This window comes from Papaver somniferum, chromosome 3, assembly GCF_003573695.1.
Source record: "Papaver somniferum cultivar HN1 chromosome 3, ASM357369v1, whole genome shotgun sequence".
NCBI classification, from domain to species: Eukaryota; Viridiplantae; Streptophyta; class Magnoliopsida; order Ranunculales; family Papaveraceae; genus Papaver; species Papaver somniferum.
Genome location: NC_039360.1, coordinates 21,167,118 through 21,181,688, shown reverse-complemented (window position 1 = coordinate 21,181,688; position 14,571 = coordinate 21,167,118). Strand labels below are relative to the sequence as shown.

Here is a 14,571-nt window from a genome sequence, read left to right as displayed (position 1 = left end):
ATCATCAGTGTACACCCCTTGAATAAGCTTTCATACATTACTTGCTACAAAAGGGTGAAGAAAAAGTTTCCATATGTACCTGGACCAGTTCACTGACAGTTCTTTGTGACTCAATTTATTCACAGCCTCAGGAATTGAGAATTCACCTTTCAAATTACTTGTCCATAGTTGAACATCTTCCCCTCCAAGGACCTCTGGCATTTTAAGATTTTGTAGCAAATGTTGAAGATCACCATTTAAAGACCATTCTCCATCTATCAAAATATCTGAAACTTTTAAGTTAAGATTTTCAGAAATATAAGAAATATACCCAAATCTATCAATGAGACTACAATCTCCAATCTACATATCAAACCAGACAGAGATTTTTGTACCATCTCCAACATTCCATCTGATGTCACCTTTAAGTGCCTCCCAATCCCATTTCAAACCTGGACACACAGTAGATTTTTTCCACTTTGTATTCCATTGGCCATTCTTGTCCTTGTATTTTGCTTGAAAAAACAGAGCCCAATCATCTTTTGAATTATTAATCTTCCACATCATCTTCATAAGAAAAGCTTTGTTGATAACTTCTAGCCTTGAAACCCCCAAACCACCTTCACTAAATGGTGTGCACACTTTTTTCCAATAAAATTTGTTGTACTGTCTTATATCACCATCACCTGACCAGAGAAAGTTTCTCATGATTCTTTCACAATTTTTTATGACAGATGCTGGCCATTTGTAAACTGCCATATTATATACTCGGATACTACTTAAAACAGATTTAATTAGCACCAATCTTTCTTGAAAAGATAATAACTTACCTTTCTAAGTAGCAAGTTTCTTTTGCATCGTCTCAACCATAGGCCATATTGTGGGAACCTTAACTCTGCCAACAATGAGAATAACTCCAAGATACTTATCCGGGAATACACTTCTTTCCATTTGAATCATATCTTTAATATGATTTTTCCTCAATTCAGTAGTACCATCAATAAACATTTTACTTTTGTGTTTATTAATAATTTGCCCAGAACATATATGGTATTCTTCATGAGATTTAAAATGCTCTTTTTAGCTCCATTACAGAAAATGAAAACATCATCAGCAAAGAATAAGTGAGTTGGATGCATACCTTTTTTTCCAACCATTGGATAGATTAAACCTTCATTCACCATTTGAGTAATTCTTCTGCTCAATGCTTATTCCATTAACACAAAAAGAACGGGAGACAGGGGATCACCCTGTCTCAATACCCTGCCAAGTGATAAAAATCCACAAGGACCTCCATTCACCATAACTGAAATTTTTGCAAATTGGAATAAACTATGAAACCATTCACACCAATTCTTTGAGAAACCAAATTTCTGCAAAACTTAAAATAAAAACTCCCATCAGACTGAATAATAAGCTTGAGATATATCTAGCTTACGAGCTACATTTCCACATCTCCTCTTCTTTGACATTTCATTTACCAATTCAGAGGATAATAAGATCTGATCTTGAATACATCTTCCTTTCACATAAGCCACTTGTTGAGGTGAGACCAATTTGCGCACAAGTTTACCAATTCTTACAGACAGAATTTTGGTAAAAATTTTAAAAATGACATTACTCAGTCCAATTGATCTGAATTGATTTGGATTTCTTGCACCAACAGTTTTTGGAAGAAGAACTAAGAAGTTGGAGTTGAGACCTTTGGGAATGAACTTCCTTTTCCAGCAAAATTGAATAGCTTGAACCACATCTTTATTAATAATATTCCAACATGCTCTATAAAAACAACTTGAAAATCCATCAGGACCTGAAGCACTGTCTTGATCCATATCAAATATTGTTGCTTTAATTTCATCTGCATTTGGAATGGAATCTATCATATCCTGATCTTCTTTGGTTATCACCTCCGGAATATCATTTAACATATGTTCAACCTCCTCCACTGCATGATACTTAAATTTCTGTTCAAAGTACTTTACTAATTCATTAGCTATTTTCTTTTGATTAGAGATAATATCTCGATTTATATCTTCCAACTCACTGATAATATTTCTTGCTTGTTTGATTTTTAGATTAGCATGTAGAAATCCAGTATTTGCTGCTCCTTCTTTAATCCACTTGATTCTTGATTTTTTTTCCAGAAAGGTGTTTAGTTGTACATCTTTAGAATTATACAAATTTTGAGCTTCCACCAAAGTATTAAGTGTTGCATCATCAAATGGATTATTATCTGAATTGATCATAGCTTCTTGTACTTTAGCTTCAGCCTCCTTAACTTGTACATTTATATTTCCAAACACATTCCAATTCCACTTTTTAAGAATATTTTTTAGCTTTTTAAATTTCTGCTGAAAGATAAAAACTGGATCACCTTCCATTTTTTCAGACCAACTTTTGTGTACTACTTCCATAAAACTAGGATGTGATAACCACGTTTTCTGAAATCTCATAGGTGCATTTTGTGGTTTGGGAATGTGAGCACATCCACCAAGCAAAGGAGAATGATTAGATGCCACTCTTAGACCTACTTTATATCCCCAACCTTCAAATTTTTGTAACCAGAATTGGTTGAAAACAACTCTGTCTAAATTTCATAATATCCTTTTGCTACCATGTTGACAATTAGACCATGAATGCATAAGACCAGTTTTAGGAGCTTGCATCAATTCACAAGTATCTAAGAAATTATTAAAGTCCATCATTGTACTTCTATTTTGATTCTTACCACCAATTTTCTCCTCGGCTGAAGTAATAACATTGAAATCCCCGTTGGCTAACCAAGGATGATTTAAACCACTGATAACTTTCATTTCTGACCACAAAAACCTTCTTTGAACAACATCCACATGAGCATGAATACCAGATATAAGAACACCACCAACATCAATTGTAATCATTTGACTTGACATTGACACTACTCTAGGAGTAGCCAAATCCTTATTCCAAAAATAACCAGATATTTCCTTTTTTATTTGAAACTGAATAACGAATTACCATGCTTTACATACCTGGTAAGTTCAATTTATTGCAAACTGAAGAGGAACAAAGTACTCTAGGTTCTGCAACCCATACTACTGAAGGATTAAACGGATTTATTAGAGCCCATAATTTATATTGAGACCTAGCTCTTCTAAGGCCTCTTAAATTCCAAAATAAGACTTTCATAGTTTGGATTGGAGGCCTTTAGTGCCCCCTTTTCCTTGAGTTTTTCTAAAATTATACTTGCTTGGAATTTGAGTATTAGATGGAACTTGAGTATTAGTTACCTGACTAATTGTGATCTCCTTATCACCAAAACTAGTAAAAGTAATTGTTGTTGAAGGTTTTTGAACCACTCTGGACCAAGAAGTAACAGGAAACCCTTTCAGAAGATACAATACCATCCTTTCCATTGATGAATTTAACCACACTTTTTTCTATAGAATTATCCAATACCATTTGAAGAATTTTTGTAGGAGTAAGAATGTCCTGTGTCTTCCTCTCCACACTATTGTCCTCCAAAATCATTTCATCATCTTGTAAAGAATTAAATCTTTCATTTGTAATAAGAATCTCATTTTCTGACTGAGGACCACCAATATCAGGCACTATTGGAGGTGGAAAAATATCAAAGGGTTCTTGAATTTTATTCACCTGAGGACTAGCAGTTAAGTTTTCACTACTTCTAGCAGAAGAATCAGTGCGATGTTCCATATTTGGAGTCTTCTTAAATCTACACTCAGATAATAAATGACCAACAATTTTACAGTTTGAGCAAAATTTTGGAAGTTTATTGAGCACAATACCTTGTGAGAAAATACCAAATTTAATTATAATCCATAACTTGTTTGAAATTGGTTTTACAAGATCTAATTCAACCAATACTTTTGCAGCATATCCACTTGAATACTTGAGAGTATCTTCATCAACTTTGATAGGATTACCAATTTCATCACAAATTGTGAATAAGGTTTTCTCATCCCAATATTCTAAAGTTAAACCTGGAAGAGAAACCCAAACCAAAGCATGAGAAGTCCTTTGATTCTCAGGTCTAAAATTAGAAATCCAATCTCGAGTTCTTAAAACCTGATCCTGAACATCCCATCTATAATTTCTGATGTAATTTTTTTCCTCTTTATTTGGTAACTTAATTATGAAAAAACCTTTACCTAAAGATATTAATTGACATTCACCTGATAACTTCCACTGATTTTTCAGAATACCCATTGAATCAACAAATTTAATTCGAAGAAAATCCAATCTACCTATTAATGAAAATTTCCATGAATCATACCTGTTTTCACCATTATCATCAATTAAGGTAATTGAAGGAAAATTTTCAGTTGGTTCTAAGATATTTACAACCCTAGAACCACTTGCAGAAACTTCATGAGCCATTTCACTCTCCATCTTTTGATTCAAAAAGTCTACTAGTGAAGACTCATTACTACCAGATAACCACTACGAAACACCTGATTCACCTGGTCCACCTGAAACTTACGAGTGATTAATGAAGAGAGATGAAGATCGAGAATTTTTGGAACTGAGTCAGTCGCCGATTTGCAGAGCTCGGCTCAGTCCGATTACTTCTTTCTTTCTTGCACCGACATCACTAAAACAAAGAAATACAAAAATTCCTATTAGCTGCTATCTTTATCTTTATAAACAAAATCATATTGACTCACAAAAATCCCTAGTTACTACCATCAAAACTTCAGTAAAATCTTGTAATATCATGGCTTCTTCATCCAATAACCAAATTTCAGCCATCACTGGCAAGATGCAGAATGCTAAAATCAGGGATATTTATGCAAGAAAAATGAGAAGGGAAGTGGGAACCAAAACAACCATTGTTAAAGCCTCTAATGAATGGAGCACAACTCTGATAGGAAAACGTTTTTCAAAAGATCTAATTGATACAAATGTTGTTAGAAAGGAGACCAAACTCTTATGGAACAGATATAGAACCAAAAAAGTTCGTGCTCTTGATAAAAATCTATTTATCTTCAAGTTTCATATAGGAGAAGCAATGAATGTTGTTCTTACCAAAGGTTCGTTGAATGTGAAAAAATGTCATCTTAATGTTCTAAAATGTGATGCATCTGTTACAATAAAGGATTTGGTTTTCTCACATCAAGAATGGAATGTTTAGTTCAAATATATTTTATTCGAAAACCATTTTGTTTCAGTTGTTAATGATGCTATTGAAGAGCTAGGTGCAAAAATATGGACTGAACTAGAGACTGTAAACCGGGTTTTGGAAGTACAATCACTGCTAGGATCAAAATAGAACTAGCTAAGCCTCTATATAGGGTAGGTTGGTGGAATACAGCTGCGGGAGGTGTTACACGGATTTTTTCACTAGGAAAGACAAAAACACGGTCTTTGCCCAAACTGCTTCACAATAGATCATGATGACAATTAATGTCTTAATATTGTAGATGATCTAATGATAAGAAGATTTTCAAATGAAGAATACATCTCATATATTCATGAGTTTTCTGCTACTTATGGTGTAGAAATAACTGATGACCTAGATCGCATGATACAACAAATTTATGAAGCAAGACGGAACCAGCATAATGAAGATGAAAATCTCTAAGAACAAGAACAAGAAAAGGAAGCAAGAAGTAACAAGAGATCCAGAAGAATAGTGGAACATGACTCTCAGATTCTATCTCTTGAGATTAACATGGAGGGTAATAGTGAGAAATTGGAATCCTCAGCTGGTACTGCCGACATGGAACATGATTTGGTTGAAGAATGAGTCAATGATGCTAAGGAGAATCCCCATGAGATGAATGAGGCCAATAAAATGTGGTAACTATATTCTATTTTTCTCAATATTCATCATTTCAGTTATTTAAAAAATTTCCTCCATTTTCTTCAAGTTCTTGTCATACGTATGCATGGTTTTTAAGTATGTTATTAAATTTAGACATTGAATGCTCTTATAGTACTTTAAGTATTAAGTCTTGTCATTGGGTTTTAGTCTTTAATATGAAAATTATCAGTTGGAATAACCATGGTTTTTTAGGGAAAGACACTAGGAATCATTTATATCATCTTAATACTATTCACTCACCTGACATTATTTTTTTTATCAGAAACTAAGAACAATGATGATAAATTCTTGGGTTAACTACTTTTTTCAAAATGCCTAATAAATGTTACGTTCCATCTGTTGGTTAAGCGTGTGGTATCATCTTTCTTTGGAAGGATGGTTTTACGTTAGATATTCTTCATCAATCTAGCAACATGATTCATGTTATAGTAAACAATGACCCTGCAAAGGGTGAGTGGTTCCCATTGTTTACATGGTACCCCATATAAGAATGACCAACCTAGTCAATGAAATTACATCAAGGATCTTAGTTCTACAGTTAATATACCTTGGGTACTTATAGGTACCCTAAATATCAGCTTCGACGACACTGAAAGAAATACCAATTCCAATACTACCTTTCCCGATGTTATTAAGTTGATAAGAGATTTTGATCTTTATGATATGGGTTTCAACGGTAATCCTTTCACTTGGACTAGTAACAGCCATGGTACTGGTAAAATTATATCCAGGTTAGATAGAGCTCTTACCAATAGTGAATGGTCAATTAGTTACCCTGATTCTACTCTAACTCATCTTCCTCAATTGGGCTCTAATCACACACCCATTCTCTTATCACTTTACTCAAAAACTATCATTACAGGTAGAAACTGGAAATTCTTTGAGCATTGGTTACAAAATGATACATGTAAAAATGAAATATTAAATGCCTGGAATTCTAATGTCTCTGGCTCTGAAGCTTGTTTTTTCTCTGACAAACTGTCAAATACAAGACATTTCTTATGACATTGGAGCAAAAATACTTATGAACACATTCAATCAAGAATCATTGATCTTCAACAAAAATTATCTAATCTTCAAGCGACTGATGTAAATGGTAACAATACTTCTGAAGTCCTTCAAACTGAAAAGGAGATTGATAAATTAAATGAGATTCAAGCTAGTTCAAACAGGCAAAAAGCTACGGATCATTTTTATAATGCTATGAACAAGAACTCCAAATATAGAGCAAATCAAAGAATAATAAGAAACATAATTGAAGCCTTGCAAGCTCCAGATGGTTCATGGTTCCAAACTAAATATGCAATTGAAGCCCTAATCATCTCTCATTTAAGAAAATCAGTTTTTCTTCTCAACCAGCTGATAATTATTATTTCTCTGACATATCCCCACCTGCATTTCTTGAAAAAAAAATAATGAACTAATTGCTACACCAACAAATGAGGAAATTCATCAAGCTTTAATGGTAATTGAGCCTTGGAGTCTTGGACTACACCGGGTTTCTATCAATCTCAGTGGCAGGTAGCGATGTAGAAACTGTGAAACACGCCTAGAAAAACAGTTGGAGGTAGTGATGTCGCATCCGAATCATTATCTGAAAACCTTCATGAAATCACCTCGTGTGATGTAGAAACTGTTGATAACTGGGAAATACGCCTAGAAAAACAGTTGGAGGAACTTTCCGATGATAGTGACTCAGATATTGATAGATACGTAAACGGGGAAGTATCAGAGTATGCCAAGATGTTTGATCATCGTAAAAAGACAAAGATGATGACTTCTATTCTGATTGGATTTCTGACACCTCTCTGTCGAGAAAACAAGAAATTGAGAAAGGTATTTAAAGGTTATGATTGTGGTTATCAACTTATTCAATCATTTCTTAAAGATTGTGAATGAGATGTACTTTCAAAGAATCTTGAATGTGAAAATTTTTGTCAAAATTTCTATTTGTTGAAAGAAAAACTCGTAGAATCTGAAGCAAGGATTAACTCTCAACAAAATGCTTCTATTGCTCGAGAAAAACTCCTTCAGCGAGAACAATTGGGGGAGGATTCTGATTTCGATGACGATATTGTGGAAGAGGTGGTGATTGAGAAAAAAACCAAATTGATTGATTTCGTGGAAGACCCAATTAGGATTGCCAATGAGTATAATGATGTTGAGATTCCGGTTGAAGAAGAAGTTAAAATTTTGATATAGGACCACTATATACTTGATGTAAATAATTCAATGAAGTTAATTAAGAATGATGAGGGTATCGAACAAGGTTTGTCCTTTACATGATTATATATCTATTGGTCATTTTTCTCTAATCTAAATAGATTCTCAAAGAGTTGTTAACCCGAATCTTAGGAAATTACCTCACTTAGGATTGGAGTTGTGTTCTTCCAAAGTTTTAACATATTAGTGATCTTACCGTGTTGGATGAGCCACAAAAGCCCAAATGCTATATCTTGACCCTACGAAATGAAACAGCAATATAAGCTCATTGAACTATTTTGAGGCAGGAAAATATAAATTAAGCATAAGTAAAGTATTGCTTCATTCAGTTCTCCGTTTGAGATGTACAGAGAAAAACAACCAAGAAAGTAACAAGTTTTCTGAGTAAACATAACCAATGTGTATAACTGAATTATGTACAGGATTTGTGAATTGCAGATTCTGCAAGCTCAGCAACGAATGACAACCTAGATATAACAGCTTGCGGATCTAAAGGCAAAAACAGAAGGGCCAAATTTTATCCATCTATAATATATACTCAATTTATAAAGCACAATGCAGCTTAGTTAAAGATAACAGATGACCGGCTGAGCTGACTAACAACACACTGTCTTAAGGTAGATTGTATATAAGCACAGAACTCATAACAGTTGCCAAAGAGAAGATCCTGCATAGTCATAAGCAGATAGGAGTCTCCATGATGGCCCCTGCATCACTCCAATTAGCAGCTATACTAACATCTTATCAATAGCATATCCTCTCCCTCCATCTATCAGTTTCCCAAACTCTTAGTCAAAGGACAACTAATACAAGGTCAGCAAAGTCCAAGGTTTCAACTACACCATATGGTAAGTACAGCAAAAGAAGACTGTAATAGCATCCCTAAATGGTATTTATTATTTACATAGCTCAGATAATTTATTTCAACCTTTTGATTCGATACTGCTTATATGTCCAACGCCAAAACCTGTAATAAATACAGGTATCAAAAGGCAGGTAGCAGTTTGAGGAGAGCGGGAATACAAAACTACAAATATATGTCCCAGCATACCATGGCAGAAAGTTTTAATAATTGCAGCAACAGGGGAACCTTCATTACATGAAAGGGAGAGAAGTTGACTAAGCATAAATGATTTGCCGAAGCGGTATGGACCCATTACCTGAGAAATCATCCATGAGGTTAATGGCTAAAATGAAAAGAGAAGGAAAGATGAGAGAAGTAACGGCAAAGAAACGTTCAAAGACATACGAAGTGTATAAGGTAATCGATTTCAGGCTTACGGCGATGGCTGCTGGGTTTGTTATTCTTTCTATTGCCTCCAGGCCTTTTCTTGAAATACGAGGTTTAGTATGATCAGGATCAGTCTCCTGATCATACTAAATGATTTTGTTTTCTCACAAAAGCTTTTGTTTATTTGGTAAATCAGGTTTTTTAAACAATCTAAAGATTCATCTGTGCCATCTAGTGGTATCGGACTAGAAAATATACCCAAGAAAAAGCCCAGCATTAGTAGATGGCACCAGACGAATCTTCAGATGGCCCAACATACATGTAAACAATGGCCACTGTGAAAAACAACAGAAAACATATTCTGGAGAATCATGAACAAACAAAAAGGATCTGGTCTCACTTGGCAGTAAGTTGCTCTTCGATATCCATGTGTTCAGCCTTTGCATCCCCATCTTCACCACGACTCCTTTTCCTTTTCTTCTTTGCCTTGACATTAGTTTCTTGCGCAATACCGGTAGATGGCGTGGAGGACTCTTTTGTGGTTCAGATATCCTGATTTTACAAACAAAATGAGATACAAAAAGGAAAATGGAGAAGGTCTTTTTATGCCACTACAGTGCTAATACTTGAGGAAACTTTCATGGAGGTCTATCATTTCTATTGCGATGTTTTTGTTTTCTATGAACCGAGAAAATGCATAAGAAGTTTCTCACTGTTCTGCTATGCTAACTTGGACATTCATCTCCTGTATCAATTTTTGTCATCTGCCAGGATCACTGCGCTTTCCTTAGCTAGTTGTATTTTAAAATTACAATTAGCTTCTTCTTTGCTGTCAGTGGTGCCTTTTTTGTTGATTATATAAGAAATTGAAACAGTATCTTCGTCTTCATTCTCAGGAGCCTTGCAACGAGCCTGATCCTTAATAACAAACTCTTCATCATCAACATCTGAGTTCTCAAGATATCTGCGGTTGCCTTTCCTATTTGCAGGTTTCTCGTCGTCATCTGTATGACAGAGCATCAAAAGAAACACAAGGTAGAAAAAATGTCATGAGAATGTAAACACAATATAAAATTGATGAAAACCCAACGAGGAAATCATTTATGATTAATTCATTATTGAATCTGTGATAAATAAATGGCTTAAAATTCCAATTTCTTCGTTAAAAATGTATAGCATGCTCGTACGTCTGTGTTAGTATCGATTCTATCCTAACTGGGTGAGGGTAGCACACCCTGTCAACATATTTACAGATGATCTTATGAAAAGCACATCATATAGTATCCAAGAATTGTGTAGAACTCAAACAATATCTTGCCCTTAGTATCCAAGCATTATGTAGAACTCAAATAATATCTTGCCCTTAAGAATAACTTATAGAACAAAAGGTCAAGGCAAACAACAAACAACATACTCAAACTTTAACAAGATACCTATAGTTTTATCCATAAACTCATGCGCTAATGGATACGAATCATCGTCATCACGTTCACCCTCTGCACTCCCACTCCCCAAATAGAACCCAGTAAGGTGAACACTTTGTGGACCAAGAACTAAGAAAGTCACTTCATCTTCCTCGTCGAATTGAAGATTTAAACCAAGAGATTTGGTTGTGTCGGGCAATAATGTACATATTAAAACAGGACTTTTGTCACCAACATTGCACTGAACTAGACTTCTCTTTGTTAAAACCCCCGCACTGCCAAATGTTGTCTGCTTACTTTAATCAAGTTATAACTTATATGCAATAAACAAAATTGCTTTTGTTTTACAGAAACATGGTAACCTTGAGTTCCAATGAGATGCATTCATTTGTATTGAATTAAATACAATCGACGCATATAGATGCTAATATACCGAGGCCTGCAATCTCTTAACTTGGTATCACACCCTGTTAAGTAAGTTCCTAGTTAGTCTCGAAGTTCTATTACTTTTCAGCCTATATAAGGAATTGGCTGCCCTATACCTACACACATGAAATCTGCTTTTAAACAGCATTGTCGTCCCAAAATTACCCTTTTTATTTTCTTTTGACAAGATATGAAATTTCTAGGTAATTCTCACCTTATTCTTATTACTTCTTGTTCCATTATCACATAGTATCAGTTAGATAAACGGATGGTTTGGCCATGATAAACTATATGAATGCTATTACAGACTCTTATTCATGGCTACGAAACTGGAATAAATTTGAATGTAGTGTCAAATGAGATTAAGGGTTCAGTAAGTACTCCAGTAACATTAAACTTAAACACTACCGGCAAGTTATATCTTGTTGGTTCTGATGATGTAGCACTTAAAACAATTTATCAAGGCGAAAATCAACAAGAAGAAGAAAGTCCCATATATAGAGCAACACTGGATTCAATAAGGCTTTTTCAAAGAGTTGTTGGAAATTTTAGTAGTCGTGAAAAATCTTCTCCTATTCTAGTACAGCAACTATGGCCATCGAATCAGGTGCACAATTCATTTATTTATTCTTTAGATTTTATTCAATATACTTATTAAGCAAACAAGAATCGTCTATCAACTAAAAATTGCCTACAAAATAAATTGTGAAAAAATTAAAGAAATAAAAAATTAACCAATCTAACCTGAGTAATTTGAATCTTTCCTTGTGGAAGAGTGAAGGGTTTTGCTGGTTTGATTTCAACACCTGGAAATATGTAATCAGAAATCAGGAAAAAGAGAGATCCTACATATTATACTTACTAAGAAGTAAGAACAAGAGAAAAGAGGAGATGATTCTAGTAATTACCCCAGAAAGACATTATTTGTTGAGCCGAATTGAGAAATTGGTGATGGATTTATAAAAAGCCCTAACCCTAGAGATGATGAAGACTCTCTCTTCGCTCTCCAGCTTAAAACCTGGGAAGCAGAGAACGCCGGACTGTCTTTAAATACAAGGGTTTAACCGTTTAAGTAAAAGCAAAACAAATTATAAGCGGTGCTTGGGTAACTTTATTCTCCCGGGTTACATTTAACATTCTTCCGTCCAAATTTCATTTTCCGTCCAAATTTTTTTTTTTTGTCCATCTTATGCTGTACTGTTTTGGGAGCTAGGGGAGGCTATGGCGCCCAGAAAAAGATAAAAATTTTCTTTTTGCTCATAGTGTTTCTCATTGAGGCGTTTTATTACTAGGCGCAGGTTGGAAGAGTGTACTGCTTTTGGGTCGCAGGTTTTTCTTTAATCACCAACCTGTTATAAATTTGACCAAAAATGTTCTTTCTTTAGTAAAGGCTAACTGCTCATTTAGTGTGATAGCTTTCATATGTTGTTGTATGGAAACAATAGTTACTTAAAATGAGGTACTCTATGTACTGAAGTAAGACATGAACTTCTTATTATTAAGTTTCAAAGTGTACCCACATAGTACGAGTACATATATATATAGAAGGGGGAAACAAATACAGAGGATTTGTGGGTCCCATAATCAAATGTGTCATCCGATGGATCAGCCACCTGTAACATCTTTCACATGACACTCCCCTTGGATGATCCACCGTTCCATATACATTGTTCCACTAAAGCTTTAAGATGTTGGAGTTTTGTGATAATGGTCGTCACGAATTTTCTTCCCTTGTCAAAGCTACTTCAGGAAAACCAGTTATGAAAAAACCTGAATGCTGGAAGCTCACAACGATAATGTTGATGCAGCTTGTTTGACTTCGTGTAGAAATTATCAGGAAAAACCGTGTGTAGTAAAAACCTGATTTAAGAGTAAAGTGTGATAATCCGATCATTGATTCCGCCAAAAATCCTATGGATAACCTTCTCTTTACAAGATGCTCACCGTTCTAAGTTGTTATCTCACTAAAAACCTCGTCAGGAAAATCCATAGGGAAAAAACCTGAACGTATGAAAACATGAGTTCTCAGAACAATGATAAACCCGCAGATGTTGCCTCGTTAAAACCTTGCCAGGAAAAACCCAGAGGGATAAAAACCAGGACGAAGGAAAAAGAGTACAGCATTTCGAACTGCGGATAACAGTGGACTCACATGCCTCATTAAAACCTTGACAAGGAAAACCCAGTGGGACAAAACCTTGACTAAGGAAAAAGAGTACACGCGTTTAAGTCCATCCAATGATTCTACGAGTTTACTCCCCCTGAAGCATGACATCTTAAAGCGGTTGGTGGTGCAAGTATTATAGGGCCTTCACAAAAATGCTTTACTGTTTGCAGTTTATGGAGGATTGACTGCATGTCTTGCGCTGAGTGCACCAATGTACACCTCGCATTTAGATCCTCCATCTGTTGCACACCAAATTGATTTTTTAGCTTTAACTTCAGGCATTAGAATGAGAGGCCTTTTGTAAACTCATAAATCTGTAGAATCAATTTCCGTCCTTAAAAGTGTAACCAGTATCAAAAGTTAGATACTCTAGTCTGTGCTAACATATTCTCGAACTTCTGGCCGAGAAATATTTCAATTTCGACGAGATCTCACAGTTTAGTTTGAGCGTGGATTTTAGCGCTATTAAGTGCTCGTTAAGAGGCCAAGGATGATACCATCAACTTATCCGGACTTTAGTCATTTTTCAACAATTCAAAACACACAAAGGATTGTTCACAAAATTATCCTCTTCTAATTGGTGATTATGACTTGATTTCAAGCCTCACATAGTTCATAAAGTCAGGTGGCTGCCTGAGTTGGAAACTCGAATCCTTCAGGGATTCATTACATTCACTAGTCATAACAAGATGCAATATGAGTCCTTCATGGAATACCACGCTAAAGTGCATCTATATTAGGAGAATACTGTTTGTTTTACAGAATCAATCCTGGGGGGTTCAGCAGGAAAAACCCTTAAATCGCACCTTGAGTGATTATACTACTCTCTCTGCGCTTCATCTCAAACACCAGCCTGTAATATTCAGGCCTCATGATTTTTACGGTGTGAGTCGGATCCGAACTTTTGCGCTTTTTCGAGAGATTCCATCTTCTACCTTAGTTTGAGGTAACATGTCATATGCCTACCAATCACAATGTCGATGTTCCTCTACAGAGGGGTACACAACCATTATTGTAAACAGTAATCGACAATCATATACGATCTAACACATTCTCTATTGCATGCACATTCAAGAAAATTTTACAAACTGGTACCAGCGCCACTTCAGGGGCTTTATCATATCCTCATCTTCAATAAGGAGTTTCAAACTTAGAGAATGTGGATCATATTTTGATAGTCTCCACGTACACTATCTGTGTCTCTCTTCAATAGCACTGCATATTAGAAAAGTGATTGGAATTTCTTTTAAGAGGCATATATGAGGCAATTATTTAGGCCTCAAGCGTGTTTTAA

The 14,571-nt window shown here is 35.2% G+C and overlaps 1 protein-coding gene and 1 long non-coding RNA gene across 6 annotated transcripts; both read right to left on the bottom strand.

Annotated features, from left to right (window-relative positions):
- Positions 1-3,279: 3,279 nt before the first annotated feature.
- On the bottom strand, positions 3,280-4,371 carry LOC113359132. Its single transcript, XM_026602811.1, has one exon. The coding sequence runs from the start codon at positions 4,369-4,371 to the stop codon at positions 3,280-3,282; it is 1,092 nt and encodes a 363-aa protein (XP_026458596.1).
- Positions 4,372-6,741: 2,370 nt separating this feature from the next.
- LOC113355496 lies at positions 6,742-12,157 on the bottom strand. 5 transcript variants are annotated; one of them, XR_003362468.1, is made up of 7 exons: positions 12,019-12,157; positions 11,855-11,916; positions 9,661-10,264; positions 9,081-9,189; positions 8,958-8,996; positions 8,226-8,268; positions 6,742-6,929 (listed from the first exon to the last, which is right to left on the bottom strand). It is a non-coding gene; the product is annotated as an uncharacterized LOC113355496 (long non-coding RNA). The 5 variants fall into 5 exon arrangements; XR_003362467.1 differs by having other exon boundaries at positions 6,742-8,268; XR_003362466.1 differs by lacking the exons at positions 6,742-6,929; positions 8,226-8,268 and having other exon boundaries at positions 8,326-8,996.
- Positions 12,158-14,571: the final 2,414 nt, after the last annotated feature.

Excerpts from the sequence above, each read along its gene's own strand:
- LOC113359132 (XM_026602811.1), bottom strand. The coding sequence starts at position 4,371 with ATGGAGAGTGAAATGGCTCATGAAGTTTCTGCAAGTGGTTCTAGGGTT.